A 14,941-nucleotide genomic window follows, 5' to 3' on the forward strand; every position below is an offset into this window, starting at 1 on the left:
GGTGAAAAGGTTAACATATTTGGGATCAGCTAAACATGAATGTTGTGGTACATCTAGAGGGACTGTAATCTAGCATATGTAAAGACATGCATATCAACCATGGTCTTTTCAGTTTCACATTTACAACTTTGAACCAATATTGTCCTTAATAACCTTTAGGGAAGTTTGTTTTTTCAGTACTTCATACACACAATGCTTCTGAGCTTGACACAGACTTTTTAATGAGTTCTGGAAGTGCAGCAAATATACACAGACTTGCCCAATTATTCTACACTGACAGCTAATACATTGTGTGGAGGCAATAAATTGGCAAATATCCAGCATTGTCTGCTCAAACAAAAAGACTCTATCATAAATCCATTAGATCTATCGCTATAGTAGCTTTTACTGTTTAGGTGCCATTAATTTTTCGAGGCAAATTTTGTTGTAACATTTTTAAAAATGTATTCAATAATTTTTGTACCAAATGGACATAATTTTCTATTGGGTACAAGTTTTCATCAAAATTATTGAAAAAAAAATGAAAAAATTATGAAGGTTTAAAATTTGGGAATTAAGATTGGTGCTCAGAGAATTAAGAAACATTTTACTCACCTGTAAGTGGTGCAAGAAATATATTGACATCAGGTACTTTATTTCTCTTCTTCATGCCCATCAGAAACGGAACCATAAAACTCACAAATTTCAGTAAATGTATATTCCTTCTAATTTCACTTTTACTTTCTATGTATTTCTTTATCTCCTCCTGGTGGACCAGGAGACGGTTCTGCAGCCTTTCGTAAGCGTCCCTATCAAGTTTATCCTCACCGAGTTTAACAACGTTTGTAATGACATAGCTAGGATCCAGAACAAATAAATTGTGGTGTTGTTTGATGGAGTCTTGTTGTAACGTCATTTGCATGGAAAGATCATCTACGTGATGCATGAATAATCTATTGTCCTCCAGCATATCATGTTCGCTCATTGGAAAGTATTTCATGTTGTCGTAAATGCCGTGGTAGTCAGGGTCCTTGCTGATGTCCAACATACCTGGGAAATAAGTCAGATTAGTTTGTTGTTTATCAAATGTAGAGAAAGGTAATGAACGGATGGCTTATATGTACTTGTAGGTATTGGTGGTATCTCCCACACAGCTAGCGTGTATATCAGTGAACTGTTGCTATATTTTTATTTTAATATTTTTAATCAATTTTAATCTCGACCTGTAGCCAATCAGAAATTACATCAATTAAGACTAAAAAAAACATTAAAGAAAAATGCATTAAAACATGCAAAATTTTGCATGTTTATTTTGGGGTGGCTAAAATTATTGGGATCAAAAGGTTAAGGATATGAATAAAATCTACAATTATTTCTGACTCACAAATTTTGCCAAATTTTCACTTTTTGTATTTTTTCTAATGTTTTTCTATATTTCTGAAAATGAACACTAATTTTAGAACCAACAGAAAAAATCTGAGTCAATTTTTAGTTTTTACACAGCAAATTTGACTATTTTTGTTCCAATCTTCTGAAGGAAAGTGCAGATTATAAGCGGGACTTTTTTGGTGAATTCGTGATGAAAAGAGGGAACTGGTGGTGAAAAGGTTAAAGCATTTTAAAGTATATAAGGATACACAAAATTGACAATTGGGGGTTCATGTCATGAATGCAAAAAGAATAATATGTTTGCCAAAAAAAACATTTTTTATGTATTTCACGTTCTCACGCTTTGTGCCATAAAAGTCTGTTTCAAGAAACAATATACTGGTAACAAATTAAAACAAAATAACAACCAGAAATTCTGAGATTTCTGAAGTGCAAACATTTATAATGATGAATGTTTTAAAGACTGCCACCAGTCCACCTAAGGTATTAACTAGACTCATAATTATTTTTTAAAGGCACAAACAAACTATATTTTATTCTTATGCTATTCTGATAATAAGGACAAAAAATTAAATTTTTTTGTTTATATTAATTGTAATTCATTTTGAATTGGATGTGCAACTTCATCTTCTATATTAGTATGACACATTTAAATTAAAAAATAGTTCTTACCTAGTCGGAGATATCACAAGGAAATAGAAATAGGAAAGAAACAAGATTATGCAAATATGAGACAATGATTGTAACAGGTGACATAGAATTAGTGAATAATTGTCTGAAAAATAATGTGTACATGCAAGAAATATTAAGAACTTCATATATTACAATAAGACATTGGTGTTTATATTATACATTACATTAGGGCCCTAATACAGAATGTTAACACTTACAATAGGACCCTAATACAGAATGTTAACACTTACAGACCTAGATAACAGAACATTGTATGTTATAAAAACATTTACAGTGAATTTTACATTATACAAAGTGAACATGACAATAGGAACATAAAGAGAATGTCACACTACATTGGAAACATAATAACATTACATGGGAACATAATGAAAACATTACATTACATAGAAACATAATGAGATCATTATGTTACATGAGGAACATAATCAAAACAACATAACATGGGAAACATAATAATAACAATACATTACATCGGAACATAATGAGAATATTACATTGCATGGGAACATAATGAAAATATTATTAAAATTGAGAACAAAAAGTGAACATTATATTACACTACAATACATTACATGAAAACATAATGATAACAATGTAAGCATTACATTAAATGTGTAATATTGAGATTGCTGGTTTATCAGGTTAAATACTGGACATTAATGTGATCGACATGCACCCATAGTGGTTCTGATTTCTCACAACCAACACAGCCATTAAACCTGTGCCCATAATCACAATTTAATTCCTATTGTTTTGTTGTGCATACTCCAACTGTTATCCTCTATTGAAATATTAATCATAAAAGGCTATTTGTTACATATTTAATCTTGAAAATTACATTACAAGATGAGGATCGCAATCACATTACTTAGCCTACAAGCCATATCGCACATCTGCATGACCAATGCACCCACAATACACAGACCTGCAGACAATACTATCGTAGTATGTCTATATAAACAAATTTCCAGACTAAAAGAAATGCATGAGTGGCTGCCAGAGCAATGAACTGTCTGTTTATGGGAGTGTCAGACTTCGAACTGTTAAGCGTAGCAGCGCAGTTTAATCATTGCTATACTGTCATCAACAAGACTCGAACAGATTTAATTATGATGATAAAGATAAAAATGATTTTGTATGATTCCAATGATGAAATAGAACCTAAAAACGAATGATTTGTATGAGCCAAGATCTTTTATGAAATATGGATCATTTTAGAAATGAAGGGTCTCTGCAAATATAGTAAAAATTTAGTATATGACTAATTAATAATTTGGTATGCCAAGGATGGGATAAATTATTGAAATCAAAAACAAATTTAAATAATTTAGTAAATAATGTAAAAAACAAAACAGGGCAAATAAATGCTGAAATAAGCCAATGAAAAAAAAAACTGAATCAGGCGACACACAAGTATATTGTGCAAGCGAGGAATTTCAGACAATAGCAAGCAGTCATATGTTTCACTATGAGCAGTAACCCTTGAAACAACCATTGTTGAACACTACTTCAATGAGGAATATACGTCATTAAGCGATTACAAACACTGACAAGAAAACAGTTAATGTATTCATCACACAACATTACTCAAACCCAAGCTATTGTATTCAGATATCCAGTGATTTTGTTTGGAGGGAGAGCAATTTAAACCATAGTCTGTGACCAAATTGATTTGGCTATTAAATAACAATTGGCCATTTTGTATGAGAAAACAGTTTTGAATTGTACAACAATTGAGAAATAAAGGATCACTGCAGATAGTGAAACTGACCTATGAACACCAAATATGGGAATGACATATGAAAAGTCAAATATGCGTTAACTTGTTTATTAATCCATTGCAGAACGTCAAAGTCAACTTTCATCACAATTCACAAACTAAAATATGTTGAATTTTTCCCTAAATTTTGATGAAGACATGTAGCAAATAGAAAATTATGCCCATTGATCCAAAAATAAGAGAAAAATATAAACAGGCAAAATGTTGTAACAAAATTTTGTTAGGAAAAATTATGGTGTTTGAAAGTTAAGTTGATTGGAATTTAGAACCAATTTATAACACTACGCTCATTAAATCCATTTTTTCAGTTTTCAGCGAGTGTATAGGAATAGGACGGAAGATCAGAGAAAAGTACCTGAGTTATGTAATAAATGACAGTGGCATATGCAATGCATTTGTCACTAATAAAGCCTATGTACCTACAAATTTTACTTACAAGGAAAACAGTACATTGTCTGAATTGTCAGAATATTTACGCAAGCGTACACAGGTGCTTCTAATATGATACATTCTGTTTTCAATATCCCTGACATTCACCTCTGACCAGGGCTCCATACAACGATCGCCACAATGGTTCTTACAATCACAGCAAACATATTTCAACGTTCAAGGAGAGTCAATAATTGGCTGTATTCTGAAGGTAAATAAACTGTCGCATATCAAAGTGACCAATAAATAAAATTTTGGAAAGGTGCCAAACATAATTCATTATCTTTCTTTGAACCAGATGATAAAAAATAATTGGGAGAAATAAAGCTTAACTGGATGAAAAACATCAATATTTAAATTTAATTAAAATGTTATTGTTGCCAATAGTGTAAGGTATTTAGATTACCTGTACACAGTTCACTTTATAGACACAGGGATTGTTATAAAATATAAAAAAACTCCTTTCAGTGGATTTAACCGTGGTGCAAGTTTAATGTTTTGTTTAACTGTTCATTGTACAAAAATGTAGTTCGAGAAGACTTAATTTCTCTAAAGTCACCATGATTCTTTGTTAAACCATGGAGCTAAAAAATCAGCTCCATGAACGAACTTAAGCAAAACTTTCAATGCTACAATATTGTGACGAAATTTTCCACTTATTAGATTAAATTAGATGGCTTTACACTGTACATTGAAGATTTACATGTACAAACTGTTAATATTGATGTTTAACTTTTTAATTCATTTACCTGGATTGCTAGTTTAAGCCTACATTCTCCAAATTCTATTTCTTCATTGTCGTGGAAAAGCCGAGGAAGGATGTACCCGATGATTAGTTAAATTGAACCAATTTACATTTCACTTTATAATTGGATCATTTAAAATAGTGGGAATATTCAGTCCATTTAAGTGTTTCCTGTCCTTGTGATATTCTGTCCAACTTGTAGGCTCATTCAAAGTCAGTTTGGTTTAAAATTTACATAGTCCCTGACTCGTGGGAACAACAAATTTTGATGAAGACTAACTTTTTCAGGATTTAATTTTTTTTTATAAAACATTTTCTGAAATACAGTATATATATTTGGGGGATTTAAGTCTAGTATTGCATGATTGGCTATGAATGCGACTTTCAATAATAAAAGGAGGACATGATGATGATGTCACATGGACAAGTATATGATGAGAAGTTGACACTCGTACGTATAGTCTTTTGAATTGAAGTTGAACTAGTTCAGTAACCTTCACCTCAATTAGATATATATGGCCAATACTTCAAAAACAGATAAGATAAGTACAATAAAGTCATCACAAAATGGCTGATTACATATCTTGATCAAATTTGCCTTAGACATTTGCTGTTAAGTAGTTTAATGATTTTATATATATATGACCACGATTGTTTGTACAATTCCTAAATTTGATATCGGTGAATAAATTGATAAAATTAGCTGGTGCTGGTAACAGCTACTGTCAGCCACTTTGAATTCACAAAAGAAAATTTTCAAAAAATTTGTGAGTTAGGGGTACCCGATAATACTAAAAAAACATCAAATAAATGGTAATCACAGATTGGAATAGAATTTTCAGTGAATGGGTGCTTATACTGGATTCAAAATTAAATGTTTACAACAACAAAAATGGAACGTAACGCTAAAATAAGGTGAAATTATGATAAATGATATAACACAGGCAGAATGAGAGACATGTACATACATGTTGATATTATGAGAAATTTAACATTACTAGGAGAGGGGTTTCTTCTATAACTGCAATTTTATGAATTATAAATATTGACTAAGTTGAATTATCAAATGGAACAAGGCTGCAAACATATTGTCCAAATACAGAACATGTCTTGCCCATAATTCTCCTTTTGAAACTAAGTAGAATGTATGCACAGTGAAAAACGTGATTTAGTCTCAATCCATCAATTCCTACTCAATCCTTATTGTGGGAGCTTTGATTTACCTCCAGGGGAGTATCAATATTATACAGATTAACAACTTGTTAAATTCCACATTTGAAGGCATATTAGCCAATCTAGTGTTTCCGTGACGCGAAATTGATACAAAGAAATTCACCTCAAAAACCACCTTGAATAAGGTTGATTTGAATACAAAATGCAAGAAATTGAACAGAATGTTAAGCTTATCCAATTAGATGTACAAAACATGGGCTTTCCACTGAAAAGAAATTTTTAAAATGAGGCTTAGAGGAAATAAAGTTGGATGCTTTAAAATCGTTTGTATTTGCCTGTCGGTATTTGAGAATTAAGCTTCATAAAATTGCAGTTACATTAGAATCCCAGTACATCCAGGTGAAGATTGTGAAAACAAGTTAAGTTTAACAACACTAATATTAATTATTAAACCAGATGTTCTAATTAACAACAACACATCTTTAATAATAGAAACACATGGGGTGTTCAAAAAGTTATAAAATCAAGGTCTGTTAATAAAGAAAACTAAATAATAGTTTTTTCTTATTTCAACTTTTGATGACTGTCTGCTGAGAATGACTGTACTGTAAGTGGAACAGAGACACACCAAATGGAGTAGTGTAAGGAAGCAGACAGATAACAAACACATGTAACTGAAATGAATGGCACTAGAAATAAAGGGGTTATCAGTGATTAGTAAGGTTGAGCAATCTATTTTATTAAAGCAATGAAATTCGGCTGTCATCAACAATAATGACAGTCACATGTATGTATGGGGTTACCTAAAGGTCTGCATAGCATTGGTTGTCATGGATACTAACAATCAAGCAACAATGCCACTATATCGGCAACCATAAAGAATATACTCGTTTGTGCAATAGCATAGGTTACGAATGACGTCACAAAGCGCTAGGTTATGTTATTAAGTACTAGTATTTACAGTTCTAATAAACGTAAATTAAACATGGATTGAGTGACTGATTAAGCTGCCAGGTGTTGAAATCTATATTTTCACACGCTTTCCACGCAGTGCTTTCGGCATCCCAGTTGTAAAGCACAATATGGCGTTTTATTTTGGAGGTGTTTTTTTTCTGCAGTATCTGTCTCATCTCATGCTCAGTAAATTTCAGACAAATAGTATAAGAAAATAATCATAACATATGCCATAAAGATCCTGAATATAAAATAAATTATGCATATTACAGGAGAGCATCCAGTGCCAGGAGCTAAGACTCGGTTGCACAATAATTTGGGGTGCTGCATGCACTGCACAAGCATGGAGTGTCTGACTAGCATTTTTAAAATTAATTTTTGAGTGTTTTAACAATCAAAAACAGATCTAGCTACCATGAAATCTGGTTATATCCATCTCATAATGCAATTGTAGTATGGAAGATATTCGTATTCGCTCAGGAAATTTTGACTTAAAAGATTCAGAAGCAAGTGTCTCATGCTCACTGAGTGCAATGTTTTTTTTATTACTTACTACCGGGTATGTTGCATAATCGCCTATACACTAATACACAAAAATGCTAAAACTACAAGGCATTTTGTGACTAGTTAAAAATTGGTCATGTTCTACCACCCAGAGACTATTAAATTTTGTCATGCCTGTGGTTGTAAAATATACCTCCATAACTGCACCGCACATATAAACAAACAAACACAACTACATACATACGTGTACATGTATTGCTACATGTATATGTTCCAAGGACGTCCACTGGATTAACTTTTAATATAGTTGCGTTATGTTTTGATTAAAATGCAATACTATATATAGGGTTGCGATTTAATTAAACTAAATCAAATTGCACTCCATATAGAATTGCATTTTAATTGAAGTTTAATTTAATAAATTATTATAATATTAATATATACTGTACCCCTTTACTATCCCTAAGCAACGCTGAATTAACTATGGATATAAATTATATTTTCCCCCCAGGACTATGAATAACATTCTCGAAAGTTATGTATGTCCTCGGAAGTCGTTATATATCTGTATTTATGTCCTCTCAGTATATATTGCAAATAAACAAAACACACACACATGACACATACACCCCTTTTCCCAGTTATTTCCCACATGATGCAAGAAGAGTGATTACCTTTATAGATATCTGCAGGATCAGCCATGCGAATCTTACATTTACATACCCATATTAGGTATTAAAGCATTAGTGCGGTGAATGTTTATACTTCTAGTGCCACACATTACAGATGATGATGGGAAATGTTTAGACATGCAGACGTCAAACAACAAGCAAATAACTACAAAGACCGACCAACCTGCTGCAGTGAACTCTGTCAGTATTGTCTTCTTAGTTTCAGGCTTGCCGTTAGCGTTGACATCCAAGTTGGAACGCCAACGCTCAGAAAACTTGGAACGCTTTTCTTTGGGGAAATAAGCACCGTGCCATAATGCTTTCATCATATAGTCTACATTTAAAAGTAGTTGACCTACTCTTGTATCATTATAAGCAGGCGGTAACTGACATGACGTACTCTGGTCAAAGTTGGCGTCAAGCGTTATACAAGGAATCTGATTTAGGCAATAGATGCCGATAACTAACTCTCTAACTATCTGATGAATTTCTCTAAAATCTAGTTGCTGTATATCTGGTCGCTCTGGTAACATGAATACACAATGGTTCTCAGAAACTGGCTTCATGGAGGCGATTAAACCCTTTGGCGCATCAATCGACACTTTGAATTCGTCCGCTGATAAGTACCATTGGTATGAACTATATGCTAACATCTCTTGTACTTCAGCACGTTCAAATTTCTCAAAATAACCGGCTGCGATTCTGTTTGCTGTTGACTGGGATGCAGGTGCAACATCATCGCCAGCGACGCTGATGGTGTCACTCTTGTGGTCTTTTTGTCCCGCCATGATAGCCTGCCAAAATAATCAAACAATGTAATTAAAAACGAAGTAGTACTATGATACATGCAAGTTTACTAAGCAACGGCAGATAACTGTGTGACAACAACAATGAACTATTCCAGAAGGGTAAAGTAAAACATTGGGTAATCACCTACGGCGACGAATAGTCTAGCTCTGTCATCTTTAGCAATGCATTTTCATGCATTGTGTTATATTTTTAACATCTAGTGAAAAAAAAACATCCCTTTAAAAATGTTAGTGAATTTTTTGTCAGCAAATAAAGTGCATAGTTTTTTCTACATTTTTCATCAATTTTGATCAAGATTTGCGGCGGATTGAAAATAATGTTCATTGAGTCTAAAATAAACAAATAAACTAAAAAAATCTTGAAAAAATACACAAAATTGTGAAATTTTTAAAACAATCTGTGTTTTGGCATTTGATCTCACACAAGCAATCAACAGATCTGTGAGAACAGACTAAGATGAAGCAATAAATTACTAACCATGTACATGTATAAAATTAATTGTTATTGAAATGTAAAATGTAACTTTTTTGGTGGCTCTTACTAAAGACGAAATCATTATACGCTAGAGGAAATCAAATTCTTTTCAAATTTAGTAAATGATAGCTGGAAGTGAAATGCAGTCATTCTTGCTGGTATGTCTCCATTGTCTGTTGTGGTTTTATGGTCCAGTTTTAATAAGTACAGTAATAACAGTACTGGTGTAGTTTATATAAAAATATGTTCAGACTAATGTATAATATTAATTGTTTATCAAGTGTATCTTAGGTATAATATTGACAGTTTTGATGTTAACAATTTACATGTATACTACAGTTTATCCTAAAGAAATTCAATAAAGTGACTATTTTGATATGTATTTTAACTGACATTTTTTTTTTATAAATTTTGGTCATCGTGGCGTGTCCAATAATTTTCTTTTTTTTTATAGAATTTTCTCAATCATTTTTATGGTCTTTGATGCCTGAAATAAAGATAAAAATAATAGTACAAGCTCAATAAATTTGAATTACGTGCATTTTAAAAGGTTATCCATTGATTTTAAAAACATATAGTATTTAAACTGTTCAAGTGGAAGTGACTCAGCCACCTCTATACACTCAACAGCACACCACCTTGATACATTGAACAAATGATCATCCTTGTGGAACTGCTAAATCACACGTATAGTTAAACATGTGTTAGCGACCACTTCTATAAACACTACATGCCAATAATGACCATGCAGTCCCAAGGTATAATGTACGGGCCAACCTTAGACTGGCCTAGCCATGGCAATTTTATAATCGTTCTTTTTTTTTTAATCTTTGTCTGACACAAAATTCTTTGGACTGGTCTTTTCTAACTGGTCTTTTTTTATTAATTTTTCATAATATGCAGTGAAGTTATGAAATCTGGTAGTGGAACACTTCTAGAAAATGAAAGTAGACATGCACTTATGCAAATGATGCTACGCGCTGGGTGAAGCGAGCGAGCGTTATAGTTGTGTAGAACAGCTCAGATCAAAAGCGCCCAAAAATTTAATAACGATTTTGATCAACTCAACTCAAATCAATAGGTTTTTGTTTTAACAATACCATCTAATTATTTTCTGGGTACATTAGGTCAAATGTATGAGCTGGCAATCTGTAAAAAAAATAATTTAACTTCCATATAAAGATCCACTGTCATTATAAACAGGTTTGACTTTACATGTAGTTCTTGCATTGTAATCCATAGTTGTTTTCTGCTATGCTCACTGCATGTCAGGGTTATGGGTGGTTTAACAATGTTCAATTGACGATATTAAAGCGAGGGAATCGTCACCTGCGCATGCGTCAGATGGCCATAGCATGTCATTGTAAAATGTCCACCCATGAGCCTTTGCGTTTTTAGCGTGTGTTGTTATCAACGCTTGGGACTCAATTCTTGTGTGTGCGCAGGTGACGAGCCTCTCGCTTTAACTTGTACAATGTACATGTACTCTCATACATGTATGTCATCAATAAATGTATTCAGTAGAATATGTTAATACATGTAGTCGGAAATGTTGCCATTGTGAATAAGTGAGTTATTAACATGCGATTTTAATTCTAACAACAATTCAGTTATTTATTCTTAATTTATGAACTTTATCTGAGTTTTAAATGCTCTTCTGTTGAAAAGCAATTTGTAATAAAAATTTATAAATTTCATGACTCAGGTGGAGTTTTAGAATTCTTGTCAAAGTGCTTGCCAACCAGGGTGAATGCACTCCAGGAATTGTGAGCACTTTGTGTAGCAAAAAATTTGGAATATGAAAACGGTAAAAATTACCAAAATTGCTTGTGTGACATTTAGCATGTGAAAGTTGTAATTACATACTAGAGTGGGAAGAATAAACCTTTACTGTGCAGTACACATTAGAGGTCAAATACCTTAGCTAAAAAAACGTGCATGAACGCTAAATATGTTTTTTAGAACGGTACAGATCCTTATCATGGGGCTAACAAAGTGTGTGTGATTGCTTAGTTTGGGCCAATTACCCAAAATGCCATCGTATTCAATGTTCATTTGGAAGATTTACTGACATGTACCAGTATATCTTCCTAGTTTTCCTAGTTACTGTACTGCGTAATGATAGTTAAAATGACTGAAGATTTGTTAATATTGTTAACAAGTTTGGCCATTCAATAGCCCGTGCTAACCACTGTTTCCTTTTGTGCTTGAAGGCAATTGGGTCTATCTGATATGCATTGCCTTGAATCAATAAATTTTCAACCAAGCTGTGACTAAATTGTCATTACTCATCTCACACTAATAATACTTTATGTAATTTTTGGAAAAATTTTTTGCAAGGTTTTACGAAAATGCCATATCAAATAAATTGGTATTTCTATGCTAAAAAAATACAAAAATGTACTGGGTATTATGGTATACAAGTTAAAATGTAGCTTTACATTTTTTTTACTTTACTTTTTATTTTATCTTTGGCAATCAATTGTACACTTCTGAATATTATGTATTTTTTGTCAGCGTTAAAGAATATATCCTTATTAACCACACCCAAAAAACACCATTCAAAGCAAAGGACATTGATCTTAGTTGGTTATTTGCTGTGATCACAGCGATTATATATTAAAAAAAAATTATTTTTTGAGTATCTCACAGTTCTATAAAAATCCTAATTATTCTTTGTATTTTAGATAATTCGGTTGTTCAGTTGTCATGTTGATTAATCGGAAAGTGACTACATAAACAGATTTGGCTTTTTCAATTAGATATGTACATGCTTTTGAATACCATATTTGCCTCATTAACCTTTTCACCACCAGACATTCTCGTCCAAATTTTTAATTTTTCTGTACTTTTTTCTTGTATTCTTTAATATTTCTGGATATGAACCCTAATTTTGAAGCCAGCAGACAAAATTTTAGTCAACTTTGAGTTTTTACTCAAAAAATTTGGCTATTTTTGGCCCAATCTTCTGATGGAAAGTGCAGACTATAAATTGAAATTGTGGTGAAAAGTGGGAACTGGTGGTGAAATGGTTAAGTAGCATATACACTTATGCAAATACTGAGATTTGTCTACGGTAAAAAAACAAACAAATTTGGTATACAGCCAATGCGATTTTTGTTTATACATGTATATGTTTCCATTGGAGATGCGCGTCTAATTTCGGTATCATTTTTTTTTTGTCTTATTTCCTTGTCCAAGTGTAGGATTCTTTTGTTTTGTTTTATAAATTTACCCCCACCCTCAATTTCTAATGGCTAAACCTTAATATCACCTATAAGCAGCCAACATAGCGAATATGTATTAAGTCATTAGGATCCCAGATAAGAATGCAAGTGTTAATTATTTTCATTTTTAACGGTATTTATTAAAAACAATACATGACCTGTATTTTTGACCAAGTACATATGATTAGTTTATTTTAGTTGGAATAAATTTTGGCTGAAAACATGATATTTAACTCTTATTTAAATTGATAATTGTTATAAAAATTAAAAGAATGAGTTTGAAGTGTTGATAGTAAACAAATAATTTATTAATATTACTCAAAAATTATAACAAATAATTTTTAAGAGTTAATTATTTCAGCAACATTGTTGTAGTTTTTATTTATAAAAGTAGAAATGAAACCACTTAGTGTAGTGCATTTAGGATTTCACTTTGTGGGAGTATGATTTGGAGTTAATAATAATGTCATAATTAATTGTGCTCTTGGATTTAACCTTTTCACCACCAGTTCCCTGTTTTCATCACAAATTCATAAAATAATCCTGCTCATAGTCTGCATTTTCCTTCAAAAGATTTGAACATAAATAGCCAAATTTTTGGAGTGAAAACTGAAAATTGACTCAAATTTTGTCTGTTAGCTAAAAAATTAGGGTTCATTTCCAGAAATATTGAAGAATATGAGAAAAATGTTCAGAAAAATTTGGGGGAGAAAGTCTGGTGGTGAAATAGATAAAAAAATTAAAAAAAATTAGACGTAATGTTCTCAAATTACATCGGTTATTTGCATAGCAACCATTCACTAGTTGACAGTTGCTAACAATGATTGTTGTCGATAAATGGATATTATTAGAATAATTGTCTACCATGTTGATATAACACCCAGAGAATATAAAAGCCCAGGCTGGAGTTGAATGTCGAATTATAGTTTGCTGAGCAACTGCGATCTCACACACAGTTCGACTGAAATTGGTTGTCCAGTACTACGAACATGTAGCAAGGTGGTAAATATTCAAACGCGCTGTTCTACATTATTACAGTGCAGGAAATTCCATTGAGATTATTGAAGCGTGAAACAGAGACGTGACAAACACGTTTTGAAATATAACACACCACTGCGATCACTGTGGTAATACCGTCATCGAGTGGTAGTTTATAATGTGTGGAAATCGTTCTCAATTTTAAAACGAGCTAGTTGTCAGATCGGCAAAGTATTGATTATTATCGTGTGCTGTATTGGTCAGTGTCAATGCTTATTGTACGTAAACCATCGACTGTGAGGGTCGGTGTCAAGCACCCGGGCAAGCAACGAACGACGCGTTGTTTAGATCGCCGCTTCAACGACGACCAAGATTCAAAGATTTACGCGATCAATCAACAAACATCGATCGTAACGACAATCTTAGATTATATTTTCTCCGAGAATACAAAATAATAACAATGCGTATTATGCGACTACCCAAGCTACTCACCTGTGAATATTGTAGCTACGCGACTACTGTGTGTACGGCAGTCCCCTGGGGCAAAGTGGCACACCCGTTAGGCGTATCATACCGAGTTTGGTCAAAATCTACAGGTTTAGATCCACATTCACATTGACAATCAAGGGGATTCCTACGTATACTGACATCCAGTTCGCATACGGTCTTGACAACACAGTGTATGCATTTAGACGTAGATAAAACACAAAATGGGCCGCCTGGAAGCTAAATGATGGGTTCTGATTGGATGCGCCAAAGTCACGTGATCGATTGCTGAAGGTTTGTCTGTTTAAAGCGCCACAAGCGGCTTAGACACAATTTTTATTGAACGTTGAGGGCATTATAGTCACCTGAGTCTGTTTTATTTTCAATGAGGGCAAATAAAGTTCAGGAAAAACATAAAGTATTCGGTATGGCGTGATGGTCTACTATATAAACTCCTAAAATTAGGGGTGGGTGGAAAATTTTACAAGATCATCAAGTCAATTTATAGTAGCACTAAATATTGTGTTAAATTAAATTGTGGTGTAACGCCATATTTCGTTTCACATCGGGGAGTTAAACAAGGCTGCAACCTCAGCCGGAGTTTATTTAACATCTTTGTAAATGATATTTGTGACAAAGTTAATAA

The 14,941-nt window shown here is 32.8% G+C and overlaps 1 protein-coding gene across 2 annotated transcripts in view; it reads right to left on the reverse strand.

Moving 5' to 3' along the window:
• LOC102808969 (ankyrin and armadillo repeat-containing protein-like) overlaps nt 1-14,465 on the reverse strand; it is a 43,538-nt gene extending 29,073 nt beyond the window's left edge. For both annotated transcript variants that reach the window (XM_085501177.1, XM_085501176.1), the window contains exons 1-3: nt 14,302-14,465; nt 8,505-9,114; nt 595-1,029 (exon numbers count right to left, since the gene is read on the reverse strand). In XM_085501177.1, the coding sequence (XP_085357303.1) occupies nt 595-1,029; nt 8,505-9,108 (1,039 nt within the window). In that variant the 5' untranslated portion in view covers nt 9,109-9,114; nt 14,302-14,465. The remainder of the gene's footprint in view (nt 1-594; nt 1,030-8,504; nt 9,115-14,301) is intronic.
• Nucleotides 14,466-14,941: the final 476 nt, after the last annotated feature.

This window comes from Saccoglossus kowalevskii, chromosome 7 (genome assembly GCF_978046115.1).
Source record: "Saccoglossus kowalevskii chromosome 7, keSacKowa6.1, whole genome shotgun sequence".
Lineage (NCBI taxonomy): Eukaryota > Metazoa > Hemichordata > Enteropneusta > Harrimaniidae > Saccoglossus > Saccoglossus kowalevskii.